At 48.1% G+C, this 23815-nt stretch overlaps 1 protein-coding gene across 2 annotated transcripts in view; it reads right to left on the bottom strand.

Annotated features, from left to right (window-relative positions):
- PUS10 (pseudouridine synthase 10) overlaps positions 1–23815 on the bottom strand; it is a 114203-nt gene that overhangs the window by 78793 nt on the left and 11595 nt on the right. For both annotated transcript variants that reach the window (XM_088477557.1, XM_088477558.1), the window contains exon 4: positions 10845–10931. In XM_088477557.1, the coding sequence (XP_088333683.1) occupies positions 10845–10931 (87 nt within the window). The remainder of the gene's footprint in view (positions 1–10844; positions 10932–23815) is intronic.

The following is a 23815-nucleotide window of genomic DNA, read 5'->3' as shown; positions in this document are numbered from 1 at the left end:
CACTCATAAAGAGCAGTCAGATGGGGCAGAATAGGCTATAATCACGATGTGGATTTGAAGATTGCGGTTTTTGGGGAAATCAGATAAGGGGGCCGGGGGATTGCTATGAGCCAGCATTGTTAACAACTGTGTCCACCCCCCATCCCCATCTGCACACACTTTGATAATAACCTAACTCTGTGCTCTATGCTGTTAATGTTTAGACACATAAGCCGTCATTTACCAACAAGTTTTATAATATTCAACAAGTTTTAAAACTTGTTGTGTATAATAAATGGTGCTCAAGCCAAGCAGCACCCAACTGTCATTTTTCAAACAGATGACAGTTATGGCACACATCCACTTGCCGATTTCTATGAGCGATGGAACGATAACGATATTGTTCAATCACTCATGAATCGTGCATGAGTCGGGCACAGTAATGTCGGAAACGACCAGCGATGCGCGCTCCCGCTGGTCGTTTTCGACATCAGCCATCTCCCGAACATGTTGGTCAACCTGATGATAACGTCAGGTTGAGCATGTTAGGGGATGATTGATGTGCCTACACTGAATGACTGATCGTTCAGTATAGGCACAGCACAGACTGTGAAACGACTGCACGATTACAATGTCGTAATCGTGCAGTCGTTTCAAAGTCTGCTAGTGGATGTGCCCCTTTAAGGCAGTTAAGGCCACAAGACAATAACATCCAATAGCGATATCATTTAGTGTTTGCCCTGCAGTGCCGGGCTCAATGTCGTTAACGACATTGAGCATCCACACTGAACGATATCATTAGCTATGTCGTTCAGTGCCAGCAGCTTCCCTCATCCCCGTACTTGCAGAACCTGACGATATCGCCACGTTGCCCTGCAAGTACGGGGAATGAAAGATATCGTCAACGACCAGCGGGAGCGCGCATCGCTGGACGTTGACGGCATACACACTGAACAATTTTTTTTATCTCCAGTCACAGTATGGAAATATATGATTACATATTTCTGACTGATTCTAGGTAGGGTCTGCTTTTGGGTCATCTTGTAATTTAGATCTAGTGTTGTATTAAGTACAACCTACAGCTGTCCGCAGCTGACAGCAATCTCTTCACGTATGGGACAAGCAAGACAGAAGCAGCCATTCTTTGGGTTCAACCAATACTCAGCCTGACTCTGATGGTTGTCATAAAGGGAAGAGGAACGACTGTACGATTACAATGTTGTAATCGTACTGTCGTTCCCCTATCTACTAGTGGGTACGCACCTTTAGTAAAACCATAAAAACCTTCTATGACCACAGATCAATGAGTCAGTGCCTGACACAGGATTCTCTGAGAACAGTAATGTTGGAATAGAACTCAATGATCGATCTTTACTCTAAAGGATCACAAAACTGCAATCAGAAAATGCTGATTAACTACTAGGGGAGTGTTTTTTTTTATCGGCACACCATACTTCCTGTTTAAAAAGACAGAAAGAGGTGAAAGCAGCTTAAGTAGATCACTAGTTGCTATAAATACCGCCTATTGGTATGTAATGATCACAGGTTGCTATGGTTACTGACTTGCCATGTAAGGATCACTGGTTGCCATGGTTACTGCTTGCTGCTATGTAAGGATCACTGGTTGCCATGGTTACGGCTTGTTGCTATGTAAGGATCACTGCACCCCATGGTTAATGCCTGTTGCTATGTAAGGATGGTAGCTATGGTTACTGCCTTTTGCTATATAAGGACCACTAGCTGCTATGGTTACTGCTTGTTACTATGTAAGGATCACTGGCTGCTATGCCCGTTGCCATGTAAGGATCACTGGTTGAATTCAGAGTGGAGAAACTTTATTTCTCTCCAAGTTTGATACATCTCCCCTTCAAAATGGCTACATGTTGGCCAAGGCACATCACACATCATGCTAAACAGCCTATTAAGGTGCACATTTGTCCACATATATCTTACCTCCTTGCTGTACAAGTCACACTGAACATAACATGTGATCGCTTTGCGACTATCGCCAAGCGTCTTCTTGTGCGACTTTTTACAGTGAAATGTGTCTTATTCGCAAAGCCACTCGAACAGGACGCACAAGCAGCTACAGCTGAATAAAATGATATGCTGGATGCCTATATTCTGTGTGCGACTGCGGCTGTATTGCTACGTTACAGTGTCACAGCCGCACTAACAGTTTCAGCATCCTAATCTTTGAAAATAAGACACATTTGACTGTACAAAAGTTGCACAAATAGACACTCGGCGCTACAGAGTAACGGCATGGCGCGACTAGAAGGGCTATTTAACGCACAAGGAAGTGAGATGTATGTGGACACAACTGTATAAATGCCTGAAAACAAGGGACAATAAATTGAAGCGATTTGGCTATAATACAACTTTTAACTCCTTTCATAGTATGGAAATATTTTATTCCATATTCCTGACTAATTCAAGATGAGGTTTACTGTTGGGTCAACTTATAATTTAAATCTAGTGGCCTATTAAAAACGGGTTGGATATGAGATCCCGGGTGTTGGGATACCGCTGGTCAGAATACCGACACCCAGAAGGAAAGAAGGTAAGACTAACTCTAATGTATAACCCTAACGTCTGATACCTACCTTCGGGAAGTCGGCGGTCGAAATTCTGGTGCAGGGATCCGGACGCTGTCAGGATTTCAGCACCGGTAGTAGTTCGACTGTCGGAATTCCACACGCCGAGATGCTAACTACATCCCTTAATAAGTAATAACAACCTGCAGCTGTCCACAGCTGAGAGGGTTCTCCATTTATGGAACAAGCAAGACCGAGGCACAGCCAGTCATGGGCTGAACCAATACTCAGCTGACCGATCAGTACAGGTATCACAAAGTGGCCTATGTCTCAGTGATGACATTAGATCAGCTAATAAGCTCTTCTCTCATAAACGTTGGTCTGCTGCCACTGTTATTAGGCAACAGCACACTTTAATAAACTATTAAAGTGATCAATACTGTAGCAGCATTAGCACACAACATAACCAGACTCTAATAGTTTATTTCCCTTTTGTAACAACCATTTAATAATCAAATGTTTATATTTTCACTTCAATACTTTATTTATTTTTGCTTACATGGAGTTTAATACAGTACAACTAAATTTATTGTGTGGTTAGTTTCACTTTTAAGTAAAACCATGAAAACCTTCTATGACCACAGATCGTCAATGAGTCAGTGCCTGATGCAGGATTATCCGAGAATCACCAATGATGGAACAGAACTCAATGATCAATCTTACTCTAAGGGGCTACAAACCCAAAATCAGAACATGCTTTGTATAAGAAGAGATACAAAGAAGTATAAGAAGCTAGGACTGTACAACCTTTTTGGAGACCATTAGTAATAAATAATTATACAGTATTTGTAAATAAAAACCTTGGGCAGGTTTGTTCCATTGTCACATCTACTTCCTGTATAAAACCACTAAAGGAGGTGAAAGCAGGATAAGTAGATCTCAGAACTGTGATGTATTGAATACTATGGGAAGACAATCTCAGTACTACCTGTTCTTTCTGCAGGTGAGCATGCCATGGGTAGGTAGGACACGACCAGTGAGCACGTCAAATACCTTAACTCGTATCATGGTATCATCACATTTACACATATTAGTGAATGTATCAGTGATACCTTGTTATATTGGATGGACATTATTGTTTTTTTGTTAACTGGCTCTTTAAGAAAGTTTAGCTGTGACCAATAGAACATGTCAGATGTCACTTTGTATATAGATTCACATAGGGAGCTATAGCCAGTCTTTCCTCCGTTTTGATTATAACAGGTGAAAGGAGAAGAGATGGATGATCATATAGGGATCACTGAAGAAAAATGGTTGGATGAAAGTAGGTCGCTTTCCATATGAGCTCCATCACAGAGCTCAATGATCTCCGAGTGATGAATTCCAGCCGGGAGTCGACATTCAAAATGTCGACATCATAACGTTGACATTCAAAATGTCGACGTGTATACGATGTCCACAGATAATATGACGACACTGACATAATGTCGACATGTTAAAAATACAGACACTGTGAATGTCGACACATCCAGAAAGGGTTAGGTTTAGTCTAAAATATCAGTGATGACATTGTGACTGTTGACATTATGTCAGTGACAGCACTGTATATCGACATGTCGTCAGTCAACATTCTAAACATGTCAACATCAGAATGTCGACATACAGCAGATGCCCACATTATGGTGTCGACCAATGAATGTCGACATATCATACCACACCTCCAAGAATTACTAATGTTTGTTCAATTCTCCTGTTAAAAGCAACAGTGAGATTAGACGGATATAAAGATGCTTGTGTGCACATACACCAGATACACATGGATCAGACGACATATCGTCCACATCGGGCAGTGTGTAACCGCTATGTCGCTGATGATGTGTGCTCCCATGCATCATCAGCGACATCGCCCGTAGGACCTGCATGCGGCCCCCGCTGTCACGTCCGGCATTAGCAAGTATACACACATTTGCTGATGCCGGCGCCCCCGCCAGGACGCACCGCACGAGACGTCGGCTGGGTACATATCATTAAGTGTGTACCCAGCATAAACATGAACCAAAATCTATTCCTTATGTACCACAAGTTAAAAAAATAGGATTTTGGTACTTACCGATAAATCCCTTTCTCCGATTCCACAGGGGACACTGGAGTTCAAGACAGTGGGGTATAGACGGTGGTAGAGCAGAGCCTGGCACTTTAAATAATCTAGAAGTGTGACTGGCTCCTCCCCCTCTATGCCCCATCAGCCCCAGTTTAAGAACTGAGCCCGAGAGGAGACGGAGGACAACAGAAAAATTAGGAAAAGGAAAAGACCACAGAACGGAACAAGACCGACTGAAGGAGAACAAAGGAACCCATTGCAGGGAAACCATGCAGTCACACAACCATAGAAGGAACCAAACAAAACAGCAAGTACGCAGCGCTGGGCGGGCGTCCAGTGTCCCCTGTGGAATCGGAGAAAGGGATTTATCGGTAAGTACCAAAATCCTATTTTCTCCTTCATCCACTAGGGGACACTGGAGTTCAAGACAGTGGGGACGTCCCAAAGCCAACCTCCTGGGTGGGAAGCGCGGAGAACTTGCTGACCCCTTGGCCAAACCAAAACAGGGACCGCAAAGAACCATAGGCCCAGCGGAAGCTGAGGATTAAGTGTCGTAGAGCACAGGAGACAAACACCACTCCTTGCTAAACAGTCATAGAAACTTCCATAACGTACAGGTTAAGTCAAAAGGAACAGAACGGCTGGCGAGAGAACAAAGACAGTTGAGAAACGTCAGAACCAGTTATCTCAACTGAAATAGACCAAACCAGACCGTTGGCAGCCAAGAGCCCCAACAAGAATCCATAGAAGGGCCGTAAACAAGAACAAACTCGAGAAACCGTACTAGAGGCTATACAGGAAGCTGCAACAGGTGCAAACAGCAGAATCCCAGCACAGCTGGACATAAATCGTATATACAGAAGTATAACAATATCAATATACAGAGCTAAACTTGTCCACAGACTCCAAACAGAGTATGCAGGGAGTCAAAAGACTAGACCGAACAGTCGCCCTGAACCCTCCTTGAGGTCCAACTACAACAAAGTTGTTAACCAGCGGAAGGGTTAGGCCATAGAAGTCTCCAAAGAGTGGAGATCCCACTGGGCCTGAGACTGAGTCGAAATAGAGATTATTGAGACTACAAGACCCTTCAGAGGGTCAGACAGCAGTACATCCCATACTGAAAACAGGGATAAAACAGCAACTGAAACGCTGCCGCTAAAAAGAAAACAACTTCCAACATGATGGAAGTGCCTAGTCAGTACCAACTGCTGGCCCGAACCCTACCAGTAAAAGAGCACGAATGCAACAGTCAACCAGGGAGAGCTACCAATATAGGGAAGCATCCAGTCAGCAAGGCTAGAGCACTAGGACAACCATGAAAGTACCCGTCAGGTACCTGTCAGTGTGATCAAATATCAACAGATATAGAACAGAAAGCCCAACCAGGCCCCCTGCGTGGAACATAGTGACTGTTACACATCTATGTAAAGATGTGCACTAGCCCATAGGTGCGCTTCGGTCCATAACCCCAACAGATTCTAGTAGATAGTGTCACTAATCCAATGTTGTAACGATGCACCCACACACCAGGAAAACTCTAAAGTGTAGAGCCAACTGATTAAAAGAGTGGATGGCTGCTAGGACAGCAGCTAGGGTGCATTAGGGAGAATAACACTATGTATGTCAGGTTGCATGAAAAATGAGCCTCTTCCTAGGCATCAGTGAGGTATGCTCTTACCTTTGAGCGACCAGAATCCCTCTGGACGCTATGTAGAATGTCACTGACCTTTACCAACACACAGCAACCTGCCACGTTAGGAATAGAGAGTAGCTTCAGTGGGCCAAGACCAATGCTCTACAGCACGGACATCCATCTGGAGATGTGCAGCATAAAATACTGTGGAAACTAGCAAAATGTTAGTGGAGACAAGAAAGTCGTAGAACAGGACTCTATACTTGAGCCTGTTCCATAAGGGATGTGTATCTGTATAGTCGTGTTAGACCATACATATACCCCTAAAACGGTCCGCTAGTGTAAGTCCTTACATAAATATGTATAATGGTGAAGTGCGTATTATGCCCACCAATCTAATACCACCCAGGCATTCGATCCTGGGACCCTTCTGTTACTGGTGTACTCGCCTTATCAGGTGAGCCATTTTATCTCCAGATGAACCCGTTTTTGAAGTGGGAATCAAAAAGACGACCTCAATGCTGTGAGGCAGTAATACCACCGCACTAGCCGTGCATCACTAACTTCCTCTTGTATGAGCCACCGAATGGAGCACAGAAGATATAAATCTATATAGATGCACATATGCATACCCTCTAACGTGAGCACAGAATGAAAAAAGGTTTTAAGATCAGCCTATAATGTAGTATATGGTTTTCACATATATGCATGGGAAGAGTACTGCTCCTCTCAAAGGTAAGCCAATGTGAGGCATAAGCCTGGGGAAGGGACCCAAAAAAAGAGCTAACCCTGAGTGAAGGGTATGCTATAACCATAAGTTCTGGCCACAGCACCAGAACAGTGGCTAATACTATACATTTAGGCAAGGTAGCTAGTATACCATGAGATAGCTCAGACTTTAGATGAAGCTAGGCACCCTTTGTGATAGATGCGGTGAGGCAGTTCCAAGGGGAAGTCTGACAGGGGGTAATAGCAGGCGCTGCAATTGGCAGGACTGTGTCTCGTCAGCACAGCGCTACTAGCCGGGATGTGCACCAGCTGAATAACTGGCCCCTCTCAGAACCTCATAACGCGGTGTTATAGTTCAAAAATAAAAGGGGATTGGGCTAGTTCCCATTCTGCTAGCAAACCAGCCATCACTATACTCCTGTCATCCAGTGACAGGCATCCCTACCGTTTGCGCTGAAGGACTCCCAGCGTGGGATGTGGAGGGGATAGGAGACCACGCTAAAGCACTCCCTGCTGCAGGTAGTGCCTAAGCTATACTACCTGCGTGCAGGAGATGACAGTAATATTTCTAAATAAGAACATGAGCAATAATTAAGAGCCATGAAATGAACGGAGCCCAAGGACAAAATTCACCCCAGCCTGTGTATGTTCTATAACTACTGTCCTTAGAAGGGAAGCAGGGGGCGCTGGAATACCGCTCTGAGTGTGCGAAGTGTCACACTCCAGTCAGCACAGCGCTGCTAACCCCATTAATAGAACTGACACTACTTATATCGGCAGGTGGCTCTAGGCCTTCATGATATGAAGTGTACACAAGGGCCCCTTAGAGACTAATTTTATTGAGATATGCGACAATAATATGGAGTACCAGAATTGATATTGAGAAGGGTACCTGTACTTAAGGGTACCTGTACTTAGACATATAACGCGTTTGTCATCCCAAGTATTCATACAAGGAATGGGTGTCTAATAAGTTTGCTACCAAGTAATAATAGGTCCTCTGAACAGGGCGCTGTAGATATAGACTGACGGAAACCGAACTATAACCCCAGGAGGGTGTAAATATGTATCTTTATATACATTTGTGGACATACAAGAAGGCCCCAGGACATGTATAGGGTCCATACTGGAAGCAATGCCTAAGAGTATCACTATGTAAGCCGCATCACATGACTAGTTTATAGAGCACCATATAATATGTATGGAACTAGCCTACAGCTTCTGGTAAGCCCAGGCGGCTTTCGCATGCGTGGAATTATAGGTAAACCTAATGATAGTGGAAGTATAGGCATACCTACACATATACATAAATATATATATGAATGCATACACACACACACACACACACACAACTCAAACCCCAAGGAGAGATAGTGTAAAGCGGAGTTATTGTACCAACTAGCGCATCAGGAGAGCCAGCAACCAATCGCAGCCTCCTTCTTTCAATATGCTAGGTATCCGACATAAAACTGATAAGAACAGATCCTACCTCTGCTCTTATGGTAAAGCTAAGAAGCGATATCCACATATGGATACGCGTACCTCATACAAATATATATATATATATATATATGTATTACATATACATACACCCACATATATGTACACACATACACACACGTGGCTTACCTCCACTCAGGGAGACTGCTCATGTGCCGCATGTGGCCGTCATTCTGCTACTGCGTAGGGGCAGGATATTTTAGCAGCGTGCTGTCCCCGACTGGTTTTGCATAAAGCGGAAGCATTCAAGGCTCCTAATGCAAAACCCCTCATTAACTGAACCTCTCTCCTGCTAGGCCTACAGTTCCCGGTATTCCCAGGCGGTCGTAGGCTGCTATGGCAGGGCGTGCCGGTCATACATCGCTACATTGGGGAGCTGCATTTGGTATAACGTTAAGGCTATTAGCCCTATGACTAGCCAATAGGGAAGCCTGCTCAGCCCCGCCAGGAGCTGCGGGATGCAGCGTCTCCTCCTGAGTTTAGATGAGAGCTGCTAATAGCTATTTGGTGGTTTCACTGGGGACTGAACCCAGGACCTGCTGTCTGTAATCCAGATGTGATAACCACTACACTATGAAACCTCAGGTAGTGCTGCAAGCACAGGGAGTACACACAAACTCCACACAGCAAAGGGCTGCGGAGGGATCTGAGCCTACAACGTCAGCGCTGAAAGGCAGTCATGTCAACCATTATCTGTTATAGAACAATGATAGCAGAACCACGCTGCTCTATGTCCAGCAGGTCTGTAACTTTGACTGTGCCTCAGCTGCCTATACTAGCTCGCCCTTTGAAAAGGCAGACGCAGCGCTCCTGTTATGGAGAATGTCGGGCCTCCACGCGGTGCTTAAGATGATTCTTTGCACTTGCTGCCTGGGGCACATAGACTGTACTGGGGAATACAGGGCAAGAGGGTGCACGGTGCAACAGAGACTCTCCCGCTATCATCGCACCACTCCCCTAATCAGAGACCTGACTCGCAAGCTGTGGTTCTATAATCCGCGGTGCAGCGTCTCCTCCTGTAACAAGAGGAGGGACATTGCAGGTAGACAGGCGCGCTGTAGCGGCGTCTAACGGGCGCGCGGGAGATCAACCCGGCGCCGGTGTTCTTTTAAGCACTGGCGCGGTGATTACAGACAGCCGCTGAACGGCTCTGTTAGGGTGCGCGGTGCATGCACTGAAGCGGTGTCCACGTGCCCCTGACCATGCCGTCGCCGGAGCTTCTACATTACAAGCCCCGGCGCAGTACAGGGAAGCTCCTGCTAGTGGCACGCCTACCGCAGCTACCCCCTCCTGCTCCCCTCTGGGGAGGAGGACCCGGACTGCGGCCTGTCAGCGCTTGACCTCGCTGCAGTGCAGAGCACTGAGGGGGAGAGCCCGCCTTAACGCTGAGCCACAGACGCTTTACAAATGGCACCGCTGAAATGGCGGGCTTAACAGTGACCGCTAGCGGCATGTCACTGAGCCCAGCTAACGTCCACTGCTCCTGCTAATCAGGAGCAGTGGTCATACTTACGGACTGCTGCGGCCGGGATGCTGGGCTGAGGGGGCGACGTGGAACCCGGACACATGCCGGTGTTAGCAGTGGCGGGTCCTCGCAGGGTCAGATGACTCCATTATGTGTGCCCCCTCCTTAGGGTCACCGGACACAGGCTGCAGTAGCCGTGTGGTGCCCTTCCCGGCGGCTCCCACGTAGCAGGCAGACTGCCACAGTAAGCAGCCTGCCTGTCCTCAGTGCTTGTCTAATAACTAAAAATATATATGAGAAAGGCTGGAGACAGCCTGATGTGCGACCGGCTCTCTCGGGCACATTCTAAAAACTGGGGCTGATGGGGCATAGAGGGGGAGGAGCCAGTCACACTTCTAGATTATTTAAAGTGCCAGGCTCTGCTCTACCACCGTCTATACCCCACTGTCTTGAACTCCAGTGTCCCCTAGTGGATGAAGGAGAAATACCTCACTACAGTCTATGGTCTATGAAATGAAGAATAACAGCTGAATGTTTCTCTGTTTTCAGATCTCTCTAACCTTCATTCCAGATTCAGAAAGCACATTCTGACCGATGCATTGCTAGTATACCTAAGGGGAGGTTCCATTAGCTGCGGTGCCCTCCTGAGGTGTGAGCAAAAATCTGCATTAAATGCTACCCCAGGGCTAGTTGCAGGTTGATCGGGGGCCTCTAATTGAATTCATCCAGGCACTTTAGCCAGTAGCAGAGGCCGCAAGGTATAACTCACAGCTAATTGAATTTCGCCCTTAATGCTGCATTCTCAGGGCATTATTGATACAAAATATGATCCATAAACATGTAATATGAAAAGACAAAGCAGGAAAGGATAAAACAGAGACATATAGGTCACCTTACCTCTCTCACCAATAGCTGTGCTGGTAAGGACACGGAGAAAACAAAGTCTTTAAACTCGTAACCACCAGATAGGACTTTATGGGAAATCTAAAATGAAAATAAAATATATCACAGTCCTTCTCACTTCTAGAAGAGGCAGCAAAGATTGTACAAATGAACCGACTGTGTAACATAAATGATGAGGTCCTCTCTTCTATGAACAAGTTGAATATCATGCTGTATGTGAGTAAAGATAGGTGACTGTAGGTTATAAGTCATGTGACTCTACTGAACTTGACTTTTCTAACACATTAACAAATCACATCAATTCTTTAGCGCAAAGCATGCGCACAGCAGGTATTTATTCAGCGGTGATCGGAAACCGCAACTTTTCCTCCAGGAAAAGTCCTTGGCCACCTGGTGGGGACAGCACAGGGCAGGCTGCTTTAGCGGGGTGCCACTATAAGGGCAGGGCACATTTTGCCACTTTAAAATTGGGCAGGGCTTGGCATCCCACTAAGACAGCCTAGCGGGAACACTAGGAAACTCTCTGGCAGTCTCATGGTCAGAGGCGGCGGTCTCTACGTCAGTAAAGCTCCATACTGACCTGATCTGTCCCGGATATACCATTAGTATATAATTAGTGACAAAAAGGGTTGTGCACACCATTACGATTTCATTTAGTAGTGTAAATAAAATATTTTCTGTGCGGCCCTCAACAGTTTAGTAAAATTTGTTAAGTGGTCTACTGGCTGAATAATTACCCACCCCTGCTTTATACCCCTTTTACACCAAACAAATAACCCGGGGTATTGCCAGGTCGATCCGGGTTGAGGCTCTGCGTGAACAGCTCCCAAAAAAATAATCCGGGTCGATTTACCAGGCAATCTTACTCGGGTTGAGAGCAGGGTTGAAAACGGGTTGTTCCCGGGTCATGAGGCAGTGTAAACGGGTGCTACCCTGATTATTTGACCCGGCTAGCTCTGAATGATGCTGATTGCAGCTTCTGGGGCACCGGCAGATGATGTAATTTGTCAGTGCCCTGCAGAGAGAGACGCACATGAAGCCATCGCTTGCCTGCCTAACCTCCTGCACCACAGCAGCCTGACCAGCAGCCACAAAAGCAGGCAGGCACACAGCCTGCCACAGCCAGAACTGCAGCCTGCACCACAGCCTGACCAGCAGCCACAAAAGCAGGCAGCCACACAGCCTGCCACAGCCAGAACTGCAGCCTGCACCACAGCCTGACCAGCAGCCACAAAAGCAGGCAGGCACACAGCCTGCCACAGCCAGAACTGCAGCCTGCACCACAGCCTGACCAGCAGCCACAAATGCAGGCTGATACACAGCCTCCCACAGCCAGAACTGCAGCCTGCACCACAGCCTGACCAGCAGCCACAAATGCAGGCTGATACACAGCCTGCCACAGCCAGAACTGCAGCCTGCACCACAGCCTGACCAGCAGCCACAAATGCAGGCAGGCACACAGCCTGCCACAGCCAGAACAGCAGCCTGCACCACAGCCTGACCAGCAGCCACAAATGCAGGCTGATACACAGCCTGCCACAGCCAGAACTGCAGCCTGCACCACAGCCTGACCAGCAGCCACAAATGCAGGCTGATACACAGCCTGCCACAGCAAGAACAGCAGCCTGTAGCAATGCTGGAAACAGTCCCCACCCCTCTCTTTTGTTGCCTTTTGTGACCATCTTAGTCAGACCTTAAAACAGACCATTTTTAATGACTTCTATAGAGAAAAGCAGGGATTACCAGGGTTCAGTGTAAACGGGGCAAACCCGGGAATAACCCGGGTCGAGTTGCAGCGTAAACGGGGTCTGAAGCCGAGTTCAACCCGGGATTGACCAGTGTTCAAATTCCAGGGTCGGACCCGGGATTTTGGTGTAAAAGGGGTATTAGAGAATAAGTGGAGAGAGATCTGCTCTCAAATAGGTTAATCTGCTAGCGACCTCATAAGGTATATGAGGTTCACTGTGACATGGTAGGTGGGTAAACATGTTTGGCCAAACATGTACTAAGAACCTTACTTTAAAAAAACCATGTTAATGGAGTTTTTATAATTATTTTGATCATCGGAATTCTTAGTGTTTAGAGTGTGCACCTGCATTTTCCTTTTTTTCTGCATTAGAACTCATTATGGTAGCACCTCTTATTATAATTTGTGAGTAAGGTCTGACCTTGAGCAAGTATGCGTGAAGCTCCGATGCTACTCGATGTTACCGATGGGTTGGCAGTCTTGCGAAACATTACGAATGTGTGTAAGGTAAGGTGGGTATCCTTATGTAGTGCTGCAACGGCATAGCGATCGCAAATCATCGCAGCGAGACTGTGCGCATAATCGCAGTTGCAATCCGTTATGATTCAGGCCCATTGACACACATCATGATACAGAGAGGATCACATCATATTACAGAGACCATGGTATGACAACAAAATCACAACACATATAATGCACATCACAAGAAAAAATGTAATGAGTAACAAATAAAAAGAAATAATAAGGAGAGTAACGAAACTAAATAGGAGAAATCGGCAAAGAAGGAAAGGGAGGGGAGATAGGAAGGAAAGGGAGGGGAGATAGGAAGGAGAGGGAAGGGGGTCACCTCCGGGGTCACAGTAAATAACAAGTTGCTCTTGAGCAACTTATTAAAGAGTAGGAACTAATATGAGCCAATAATAAGAGATATGGTAAGAACTTACCCTTGTTATCTCTATTTCTATGAAGTCCATAGGGTTCCACAGGATACCTTGGGGTATAGGTGATGACGTCAGTCTTCAGGCACCACAGAGTTAAAGTTTTCAGCCTCCGAGGATGCATCTGGGTCCCTCTCCTATACACCGCCCCCGGGCCAAGGCATCTCAGTTACGTCACAAGCCATAGGCCGGAGGAGGAGAAGAAAGAGAGAGAAGAAATCTGGACACTCACAAGAATCACATTCTCACCATAGGGAGACGGAAAAACCGGTGAACAGAATAAAGCCCATCTGCAGTACAGGTGCGCCGGGGGCGGGAGTCCTGTGGAACCCTATGGTTAAGAGATAACAAGGGTAAGTTCTTACCATATCTCTTATTTTCTACTGCAGGGTCCATAGGGTATCCACAGGATACCTTGGGGATGTCCCAAAGCAGTATCCTTCAAGGGTGGGGACGCTCCTGTGCTGAGAGGAGAATCTGCCGCCCGAAGGAAGCATCCTGAGAGGCAAAGGTGTCAAAAGCGTAATACCTCACAAAGGTATGGACAGAAGTCCACGTCGCAGCCTTGCAGATCTGAACTGCAGAGGCACCACGTCTAGCTGCCCACGAAGGACCCAAAGACCTAGTGGAATGAGCCCTCACAGAGGAGGGAACTGAAAGACCTTCATGAAGAGAAAGCTTCTGAAATTGCCATACGAATCCAGCCTGCCAAAGTCTGCTTTGAAACAGGCCAACCCTTTTTACGGAAGCCATAGAGGACAAACAAAGCGTCCGACTTCCTAAACGAAGAAGTGCGGTCCACATAAATCTTTAAGGCCCGCACAACATCCAAAGTGGCTTCACCCACTGAAAGTCTAGGTGAATTTAAAGCCGGCACAACAATTTCTTCATTGATGTGAAAAGTGGATACCACTTTGGGAAGGAATCCCGGACGAGTGCGAAGCACCGCCCTATTCCTATGAAAAATCAGAAAAGGGGGTTTACAAGAGAGAGCCCCTAAATCCGAAACCCTTCTGGCCGAGGCAATGGCCAGAAGGAATATGGTTTTAACTGTAAGCCATTTAAAGTCCACTGAGCCCAGTGGTTCAAACGGTGGTCCCTGGAGAACTCTCAGGACCACAGCCAAATCCCAAGGCACCACTGGTGGAACAAAAGGTGCCTGAATGCGAAGAACACCTTGCATAAAGGTGCGCACATCAGAGAGCGCAGCAATCCTACGATGAAACCAGACTGACAGGGCAGACACCTGCACTTTCAGAGAAGCCAGGCGAAGCCTATGATCCAGTCCAGCCTGTAGGAAAGCCAACACCCTAGACAGGCGGAACTCCCTAGGGGAATACCCTCTAGGTCTACACCACCGGAAGAAAGTATGCCACACACGATGGTAGATTCTTGCAGAGGAAGGTTTACGAGCTCTTAGCATGGTCTGCACCACGGAGCCAGAAAACTCTCTGGACCTTAGCATGACCGTTTCAACAGCCACGCCGTCAAAGACAGCCGAGTCAGATCCGGGTGAAGACAAGGACCCTGTGACAGCAGATCCGGTCGTAATGGTAACCTCAGAGGAACGTCTACTGACAGACTCTGGGGGTCGGAGAACCAGTGCCGTCTGGGCAACTCGGGAGCTATCAACAGTAGCGTACCTCCCTCTTGTTTGAATTTCCGTATTACCCGCGGAAGAAGGGAAAAACGGAGGGAAAAGGTAGGCAAACTCGAACGTCCACTGGACGGACAGAGCATCCACCAGAGACGCCTTTTTGTCTCTTGTTCGAGACCCGTACACCGGCAACTTGTTGTTGTGCCGGGACGCCATGAGGTCTATCTCTGGAAGACCCCATTTGTCCACCAGATTCTGAAAGACGTCCTGGTGTAAAGACCACTCTCCCGGATGCACGTCCTGCCTGCTGAGAAAATTCGCTTCCCAGTTGAGGACTCCCGGGATGAACACTGCTGATATTGCAGGGAGATTGCGCTCCGCCCAGACCAGAATACGGGACACTTCTGCGAGTGCTGCCCGACTTCGGGTCCCTCCTTGTTGGTTTAAATAGGCCACCGTGGTGGCGTTGTCCGACTGGACCTGCACAGGGTGACTCTGGAGAACCGGCTGTGCCAGCTGGAGAGCTCTGAACACCGCACGGAGTTCCAAAATGTTTATTGGAAACGCCGCTTCCGCCCGAGTCCACCTGCCCTGAAACAAGTGTGGACCCGTGACTGCTCCCCAGCCCCGGAGACTGGCGTCCGTTGTTAACAGGACCCAGTTCGCCACCCAGAACGGGCGACCCTTGTTGAGGTGGGTCGTCTGCAACCACCAGGTTAGAGACAGGCGAACCTCCAGAGTGAGCCCCATCGTCTGGGACTTTAGACACTGAGGCAATCCATTCCATCTGGACAGGATCAATAGCTGCAGAGGTCTGGAGTGAAATTGGGCGTACTCCACCATGTCGAATACCGACACCATTGAGCCCAATAACCTCATTGCCGAGTGTATCGACACTCGACGACACTGCAGACAACTGCGCACCCTCAACTACAAAGCAAGGATCTTTTCCTCCGTCACAAAGATCCGCTGCTGCCTGGAGTCCAATAAGGTGCCGGATCCTCTGAGACGGGGTGAGAGTGGACTTCTGCCAGTTTATCAACCAGCCGTGACATTGCAGTACCGCAATCGTCAGATCCAGATGGTGTAAAAGAAGCTCTGGAGACCCCGCTATCAACAGGAGGTCGTCCAGATAAGGCAACAGTCGGACTCCCTGCGTCTGCAGGAGAGCTGCCATGACCGCCATGACCTTGGTGAATACCCGTGGAACAGTCACCAGGACCAAAGGCAGCGCCCGAAACTGGAAATGGTCGTTGCAGATTGCAAATCTGAGGAACTGCTGTTGGCGCAAAAGAATAGGGACATGCAGGTAAGCATCCTGGATGTCCAATGACACCATGTAGTCCCCAGGTTCCAGTGCCAGAATAATGGACCGCAGGTTCTCCATCCGAAACAGAGGCACCCTCAAGGACTTGTTGAGGGCCTTTAGGTTTAGTATTGGACGGTAAGACCCATTGGGTTTCTGCACCAAAAATAGATTGGAATAGAAACCCAGGCCCCTCTGGGAAATTAGAACATGCACTATAACTCCGGCCTGGAGCATAGTGTGCAAAACCTTCCGCAGTTCCGAGGCTTTGCTCCGGTCTAGAGGAAGGCCTGTGGTAAAGAACCGGGATGGAGGCCTGTGCCGAAAGGAGAGGGCATACCCGTGAGAGACCACCTCCTGAACCCAAGTGTCTGTCGTAGTCCTCGACCAGCACTGGGCGAACTGAAGCAGGCGGCCCCCCACTTTGGGATCCCCCAAAGGGAGGCCCGGACCGTCAGGCCGCAGGTTTGTCATCTGACCTAGGAGCCGGACATCTGGTACTCCAGACCTGTTTCTTGGGCTTGGACAATTTCTTGGTCCCAGCCTGCCATGGAAAGGACTGTGCTTCAGGCCTACCTTGGGTCCTGTGAGGCCGAAAGGACGACCCACCAGCACTAGAAGGAATCGTAGCAGATGGAAGACATGCAGATTTTGCTGCTGCCAATGTAGCTACTATTTTGTCCAGATCTGGACCAAATAGTACCTCTCCATTGAAAGGCAGACCTTCTAATCCCTTTTTGGAATCCGCGTCCGCTTTCCAAGAACGCAACCGTAAGGTGCGACGAGCAGCCACAGCTGCAGAGGAGATCCTAGAGGTGAGCATACACATATCTAAGGCCGCTTTATTAATGTAAGTGGCCGAGTCTCGGAGATTGTCCACCAACTCGATCTGTTCAGCCGAACAGTCAGAGTCGAAAGACGCCTCCAAATTATCCGCCCAGCGCTCCATAGCTCTGGCTACCCAACACACGGCCATAGCCGGTCTGGATGCTCCCCCAGCAAGGGAATAAACGGATTTGAGGCAGATCTCCACCTTGCGGTCAGTGACATCCTTCAAGGCATAGGCAACGTGGCACTTTTGACTAGGCGTGTGACATGTGAATCCACTTGCGGAGGGGATTCCCACTTAGAAACATAATTGTCCGCAAACGGATAAGCCACAGCTAAGCGCTTCCCGGGCTGAAACAGTTTACCTGGATTTTTCCACGCCTCCTCTAAATGATCCACTAATTGATCAGAAAGAGGGAACACCGTAGCCTCACCCTTAATATCCTTAAAAAAGGCATATTTGAATTTGGCCACCGAAGGATCAATATCCTCAATAACTAAAGCCGTGCGGACCGCACGAATAAGACCAGGGATATACACCTTGGACTTAGCGTCCGGCTTTTTGGTACGGAGAGGTTCTTGGTCAGATAGATCCAGAATCTCCCCAACATCTGACGTCTCATCGTCATCTCCATAAGCAGCAGATAAAGACGCCACCGGCCTATTATGAGGCCGCAACACAGACTCCCCCTGTAAAACATTGGACCACTGCTGAACCTATGTAGTTATATTATTAACCCACGCAGGCTCCGGAGAAACCTGGGAAGGGACAGGGAGACTGTGGGGTACCATCAATTGTCTCGGGAACTCCCGCATGGGTGACGACACCACTGACTGCTGGGACAAACCCATCTGGGTAAACGCAGGTGGCGGAGCTAGCTGGTCCACAAGGGTTGTAAGCGCCTTAGCGAAACAAGCCCAGGGAGGTTCCTGTACCGGGACCGTGACCATAATCGGCCGTGACAGTGCCAGGCACTGGAGACATAACCCTTCCGCGTTACCCTCCCCGTCCGCTATTGGTACCTTACATTTAGTACACATGAGCTGGAGAGGAAAATCAGTCTCAGACATGATGGTAAGTATGTGACACTCACACCTATACTTATTGGTATAGTGTGAATAACACCCTGCACACCGCGCACCGCAAGGGCTTTGAGCAGAGCAAGATCAGGGACAGTAATAAGGCTGACAGTAAAAGTGAAAGTACAGACAGCAGGGCTAGCAGATTAGTCACATACAATGCAGAAGAAACAAATCCCTGCACTATTAGCGCTGATTCTCAACTACTCAGACCCTCAGGCTGGTAGGACACAGCGCTGCATACACTGACCTCTGACAAACGGAGGAGAGGTATGCTGGGGGACCCAGAACGCAATGCCATCGCTCACAGGCTTCCAGCAGCGTTCACCATGCTTTAAAGATGGCCACCGAGGAGCAGAGGATGAAGGAGGCCGGCCTGGGGAGGACAGCTGACACACTGTGGCAAATCAGGCAGAGCAGAGAGGCTGTGTGCAGCAGGGGAGGCGCCGGCTGTGAGACAGGGAAAGCGCGCTCCCCTGGCATGCATTTAACCCCTGGGACGCCGCAGCGCATGCCGCTCAGCAGCGGCCCGCTGTCCCAGGGGGTAGTGGAAGCGCAGGTTGGTCGCCTGGCTCCACGCTGCAGCCAGTCCCCAGGGAGCCCCCTGCCTGGGGACTCAGGACCATGTGACCAGCGGGGACCCACCGCGGGACCCCGCTGCTTACCTGCTATCCCCTTGGATCCGGCCATTGTCCAAAACATCTGGGGACACCGCTAGCCGTGACCCCAGATGTCTACCAGCATCCCCGGATCAGTACCGGCGTTCTGTAGGGGAGACAGCATGGACGTCAGTACTGACTGTCCATGCTGTACTCCCAGATGTGCAGCCAGCGCTGCCTTTAAAACAAACTTCAGGGGCTCTTCATAGCCCCCCTCTGCACAGTGCCTCCGACTCCGAGCCAGGCACAGACGAAACTGAGATGCCTTGGCCCGGGGGCGGGGTATAGGAGAGGGACCCAGATGCATCCTGGGAGGCTGAAAACTTTAACTCTGTGGTGCCTAAAGACTGACGTCATCACCTATACCACAAGGTATCCTGTGGATACCCTATGGACCCTGCAGTAGAAAAGGCATTTATATTGTTCGGATTCTCAGAATTCCATCCAAGTAAACCATATCGCCGAAAAGGACATAAACTTATCAAGATAAGACATTTCTCAATGATGAGTTTATATATAATTGATAACATATGCGAGGAAGAAGTCTGAGACCCCACCAATTTCTCAAAAGGCGTCAAATCCCGAGTCCCTGCATACCGAGATCTCTTGTTATAAGGAAGTGTTTAACCTGGAGAAACCTCCAAATCTCATTATTCGGAAGATGCCTTCTAGCCTGGATATCAGAGAAAGGCATCACCCCGGATGAGTCATATAATTGCCCAATCCAGGAAATGCCCACCTGTTCCAAGACCCCAGGAGGGAATGTGGGATTATCAAGTAGCAGAGTGAAAGGGGAATAAGTGGAAGTTGTACTCAGGGCCAGATAAATAATAGAGCGGATGGAGCTCCAGCTCCAGGCCTCTATGTAAAAGTAGGCCAGTCATCAGGGTAATATGATGATGACCAATCAGCCATAAATCTGAAGTATTACAATTGTTTTTGTAGTCTTACCACAAAATTATGCAATTTTTCTATTTTACGTACAGTTCTTAGGGAGACAGTGGGGTCGATAGTGTAGGAAAACTACAGGTCCACATGGCACTGGCCACACCGGTCATGCCTCCTCAAATTCTTACATTAAGCCCTTAACCATTTTCAGCTCCAGGCCCATGTGACCCTTAATCCGGCCCTGGGTGTACTCTTTGCCGCTTGCAAACCCACGGTTGGGTGCAACACACCACATAGACGAGAGAGCCCTCAATAGCCACCCACTGTTTCATCGAACCTGGCCTGGACCAATCATAAATTCTGCTAAGCTTAACTGCATCATAATAGATGCCAAAATGGGGAAGTTGGTGACCACCCAAATTGCCCCTACTAAACAAAGCATCATGTTTAAATCGGGGATTTCTCCCACCCCACACAAAATTCCTCACCATTCGATGAAGATCCGCAAACTAACCATGGAGGAACAGCTCTGGAAGAGCCTGTAGTAGATAAAGTATACAAGGCAATATATTCATTTTTAGGGCCATATTTAAATTGAAGCGAAAAGTCTGTTGCCGGACTTTTTGCGGTCATCGGAGGTTTTGTAAGTGAAAACTTATCGTGCTTGTCCCCGCGATTCCCTGTTTCAATTTCATTTAGGCGAAAACGGGACATGGCGGAAAGGAAATCGGCGAAAAGTCCTGTAATTTTAGGGGAAATCAGCCTGTCAACCCCCAAAAGATGCTCCGACATGGGGGATCACTATGGGTATCCCCGAATAGCCCTGCTAAAGGTATGTGGGGTCTTTAAAAGGTATGTCTTTGGGAAAGTGGTGAAGAATAGCATTTAGCAACTTTTTTGGGGAAAAATAAGGTGTCCCATCAAATTTGGGGTGCATGAAAATGGGTAGTAGCATATTTTAAAGTGGCTAATGTGTATTTTTAAAAATCGTGAAAAATCCACCTGCCGCATTCAACACTAAGGGGCATATTCAATTAGGTGCGAAAAGTCCCGTACTTTTCACATGCCGGAGTTTTGGGCCGTCATCGCTAGTTTTCCATGCGGAAAAGTATTGCGCGCATCTCCGCTTATCCCCATATTCAATTAGAAATCAGCGAGAACGGCACCCGGTGAATTCAGACCAGGCGAAAAGTACTGTCTAAAATGGGGAAAACACTCTTTACCCCCCAAAAAGCTGCATTAACATAGGGGATCACTATAGGGGTGTTCTAGTACCCCAAATAAACCTATTGTGGGTTTTTTTTTCTCCGAAAGCTTGCTATTAGCATCTTAACATAAATGGTGAAAAATGGCATTAAGCAATATTTTGTCATCAAATTAACTAGTCCCAGCTAATTTGGGATACATGAAAGTGGGTGCTAGCATATTTTGAAGTTGCTAATGTGAAGAAGTTTAAAAAAAAATTGTAAACAATCCGACTGCTGCAACTATCTGCAATCTTAAAAACACCTGGGGCATACTTGGGGACCCCCCTGGAGTCTATTTCGCTAGTTTTTAAGTTTGTCACCCAACTTTGTTTTTTTTTTCGCCCATAAAATGAAAGTACTTTTTTGGGGTGTTCTTAAGGTATTTTTAAACTTTTTTTGACACAGTTTACCTTTGGGGGGCTGTCCCAAGGGTGCAGGTGTTTCCCGCAAGTTCGCACCCCAAAACCCCAATTCTGCACTTTTTTTTGACAGCTTTCATAGGCGAATCTTTTTCGCCGATATCAATGCATTGACTTTCCGCACCAGCGAAAAGGCTTTGGAATTGAATACGGGGATAAGTTATCGCCTGGCGAAATGACGTCATCTGCGAAACTTTTCTGCAGAAAACGACTTTTCGCACCTAATTGAATATGCCCCTAAGACAGAAGAAGTCAGGATGCGTGAGCATCACTATTCTTAGACATAAAACATCCGTGGCCAATTCATATTATTATATTTCACTTCTCTATGGCCTGATAACACCTGTGAAGACTAAACAATAACTTGCTGCTCGGGGTATATCAAGAACTCTGGCCCATCTGAAAATACTTAAAGGAATGATCCAGAGGCCTTCTTAGAATTAAGTTTGGCTTAGAAAAAACAAGAGATATGGTAAGAACTTACCTTTGTTATCTCTGTTTCTACGAAGTCCATAGGGTCCACAGGGTTGACCTTGGGGTTATAGCTGGAACAGGATCCATGGGCACCACACAGTTAAGCTTTTAGCTCCCAGGATGCACTTGGGTCCTCCTCTATACCCCGCCCCCGAGCCACAGGCACCTCAGTTGGTAAGCAGCCTAGGCCGGAGGAGAATATGGAACAGAGAGAAGGAAGACTGGAACACACAAGAAACCATACTCACAGCAATAGGAGACGGAAAACCGGTGACCAGCCACACAGCCCATTTGAAGCCAGGTGCGTCAGGGCGGGCGCCCTGTGGACCCTATGGACTTCGTAGAAACAGAGATAACAAAGGTAAGTTCTTACCATATCTCTTGTTTTCTTTCAGGGTCCATAGGGGGTCCACAGGGTTGACCTTGGGGATGTCCCAAAGCAGTACAACTAAGGGCGGAGACGCTCCTGTGCTGAAAGGAGTACCCGGCGCCCAAAGGATGCATCCTGAGAGGCAAAGGTGTCAAACGCATAGAACCTCAAAAACGTTTGAATTGAAGACCAAGTGGCCGCCCTACACAGCTGAACAGCAGAAGCGCCACGTCTAGCAGCCCAAGAGGGACCCACAGAACGAGTGGAATGAGCCTTAACAGAGGCTGGCACAGGTAAGCCCTCCTGTGCATAAGCCTCACAAATAACGGAACGAAGCCAACGGGCTAACGTTTGTTTGTTGGCAGGCCAACCCCTCTTGTGAAAACCAAAGAGGATAAACAAGGAATCAGACTTCCTAACCGAAGCCGTCCGGTCTACATAAATTCTAAGCGCCCGGACCAGATCTAAGGAAGTCTCACCAGCTGAAAGATCAGGGGACTGAAAAGCTGGCACAACAAGTTCCTGATTAATATGGAACTTCGAGACCACTTTGGGCAAAAACTCAGGACGAGTGCGGAGCACCGCTCTGTCCTGGTGAAAAATCAGGAAAGGAGGGCGACAGGAAAGCGCCCCCAATTCAGACACCCTCCTGGCCGAAGCAATTGCCAGGAGAAAAACCGTCTTAAATGTCAGCCACTTGAGCTCCACCGCCTCAAGAGGCTCAAACGGAGGACCCTGCAGGACCCGTAGCACCACCGCCAAGTCCCAAGGAGCCACAGGAGGCACAAAGGGAGGCTGGATCCTGAGAACACCTTGGAAAAAGGTGTGAACGTCTGGTAGTATTGCAATCCGCCGTTGAAACCACACGGACAAGGCGGACACATGAACCTTCAGAGATGCAAGGCGTAAGCCGAGATCCAATCCTGACTGAAGAAATTCCAAGATCCTAGAAACTCGGAACACCTGAGGATCATAAAGTCTGGACTCACACCACTGAAAGTAAGTGTGCCACACTCTGTGATAAATCCGTGCTGAAGCAGGCTTGCGTGCCCTGAGCATCGTACCAATAACCGAACTGGAGAAGCCCCGAGACCTCAAGACGGCTGTCTCAAGAGCCACGCCGTCAAAGACAGCCGACCCAGATCCGGGTAAAGGCAGGGCCCCTGAGACAACAGGTCCCGACGTTGAGGAAGAAGGTACGGAGCGTCGATGGAGAGGCTCCTCAGATCGGAGTACCAAGGACGTCTGGGCCACGCCGGAGCTACCAGCACGAGCATGCCGCCGTCCTGCTTGAATTTTCGCAGAACCCGAGGAAGCAGGGATATCGGAGGAAACAGATACGCCAGGTGAAACGTCCATGTCACCGACAGCGCGTCCACCAGACTTGCACCTGCGTCTCTTGTCCTTGACCC

This window comes from Taudactylus pleione, unplaced genomic scaffold (assembly GCF_031769625.1).
Source record: "Taudactylus pleione unplaced genomic scaffold, aTauple2 ptg000201l, whole genome shotgun sequence".
Classification (NCBI taxonomy): Eukaryota; Metazoa; Chordata; class Amphibia; order Anura; family Myobatrachidae; genus Taudactylus; species Taudactylus pleione.
This window is presented reverse-complemented; position numbering and strand designations above follow the sequence as displayed.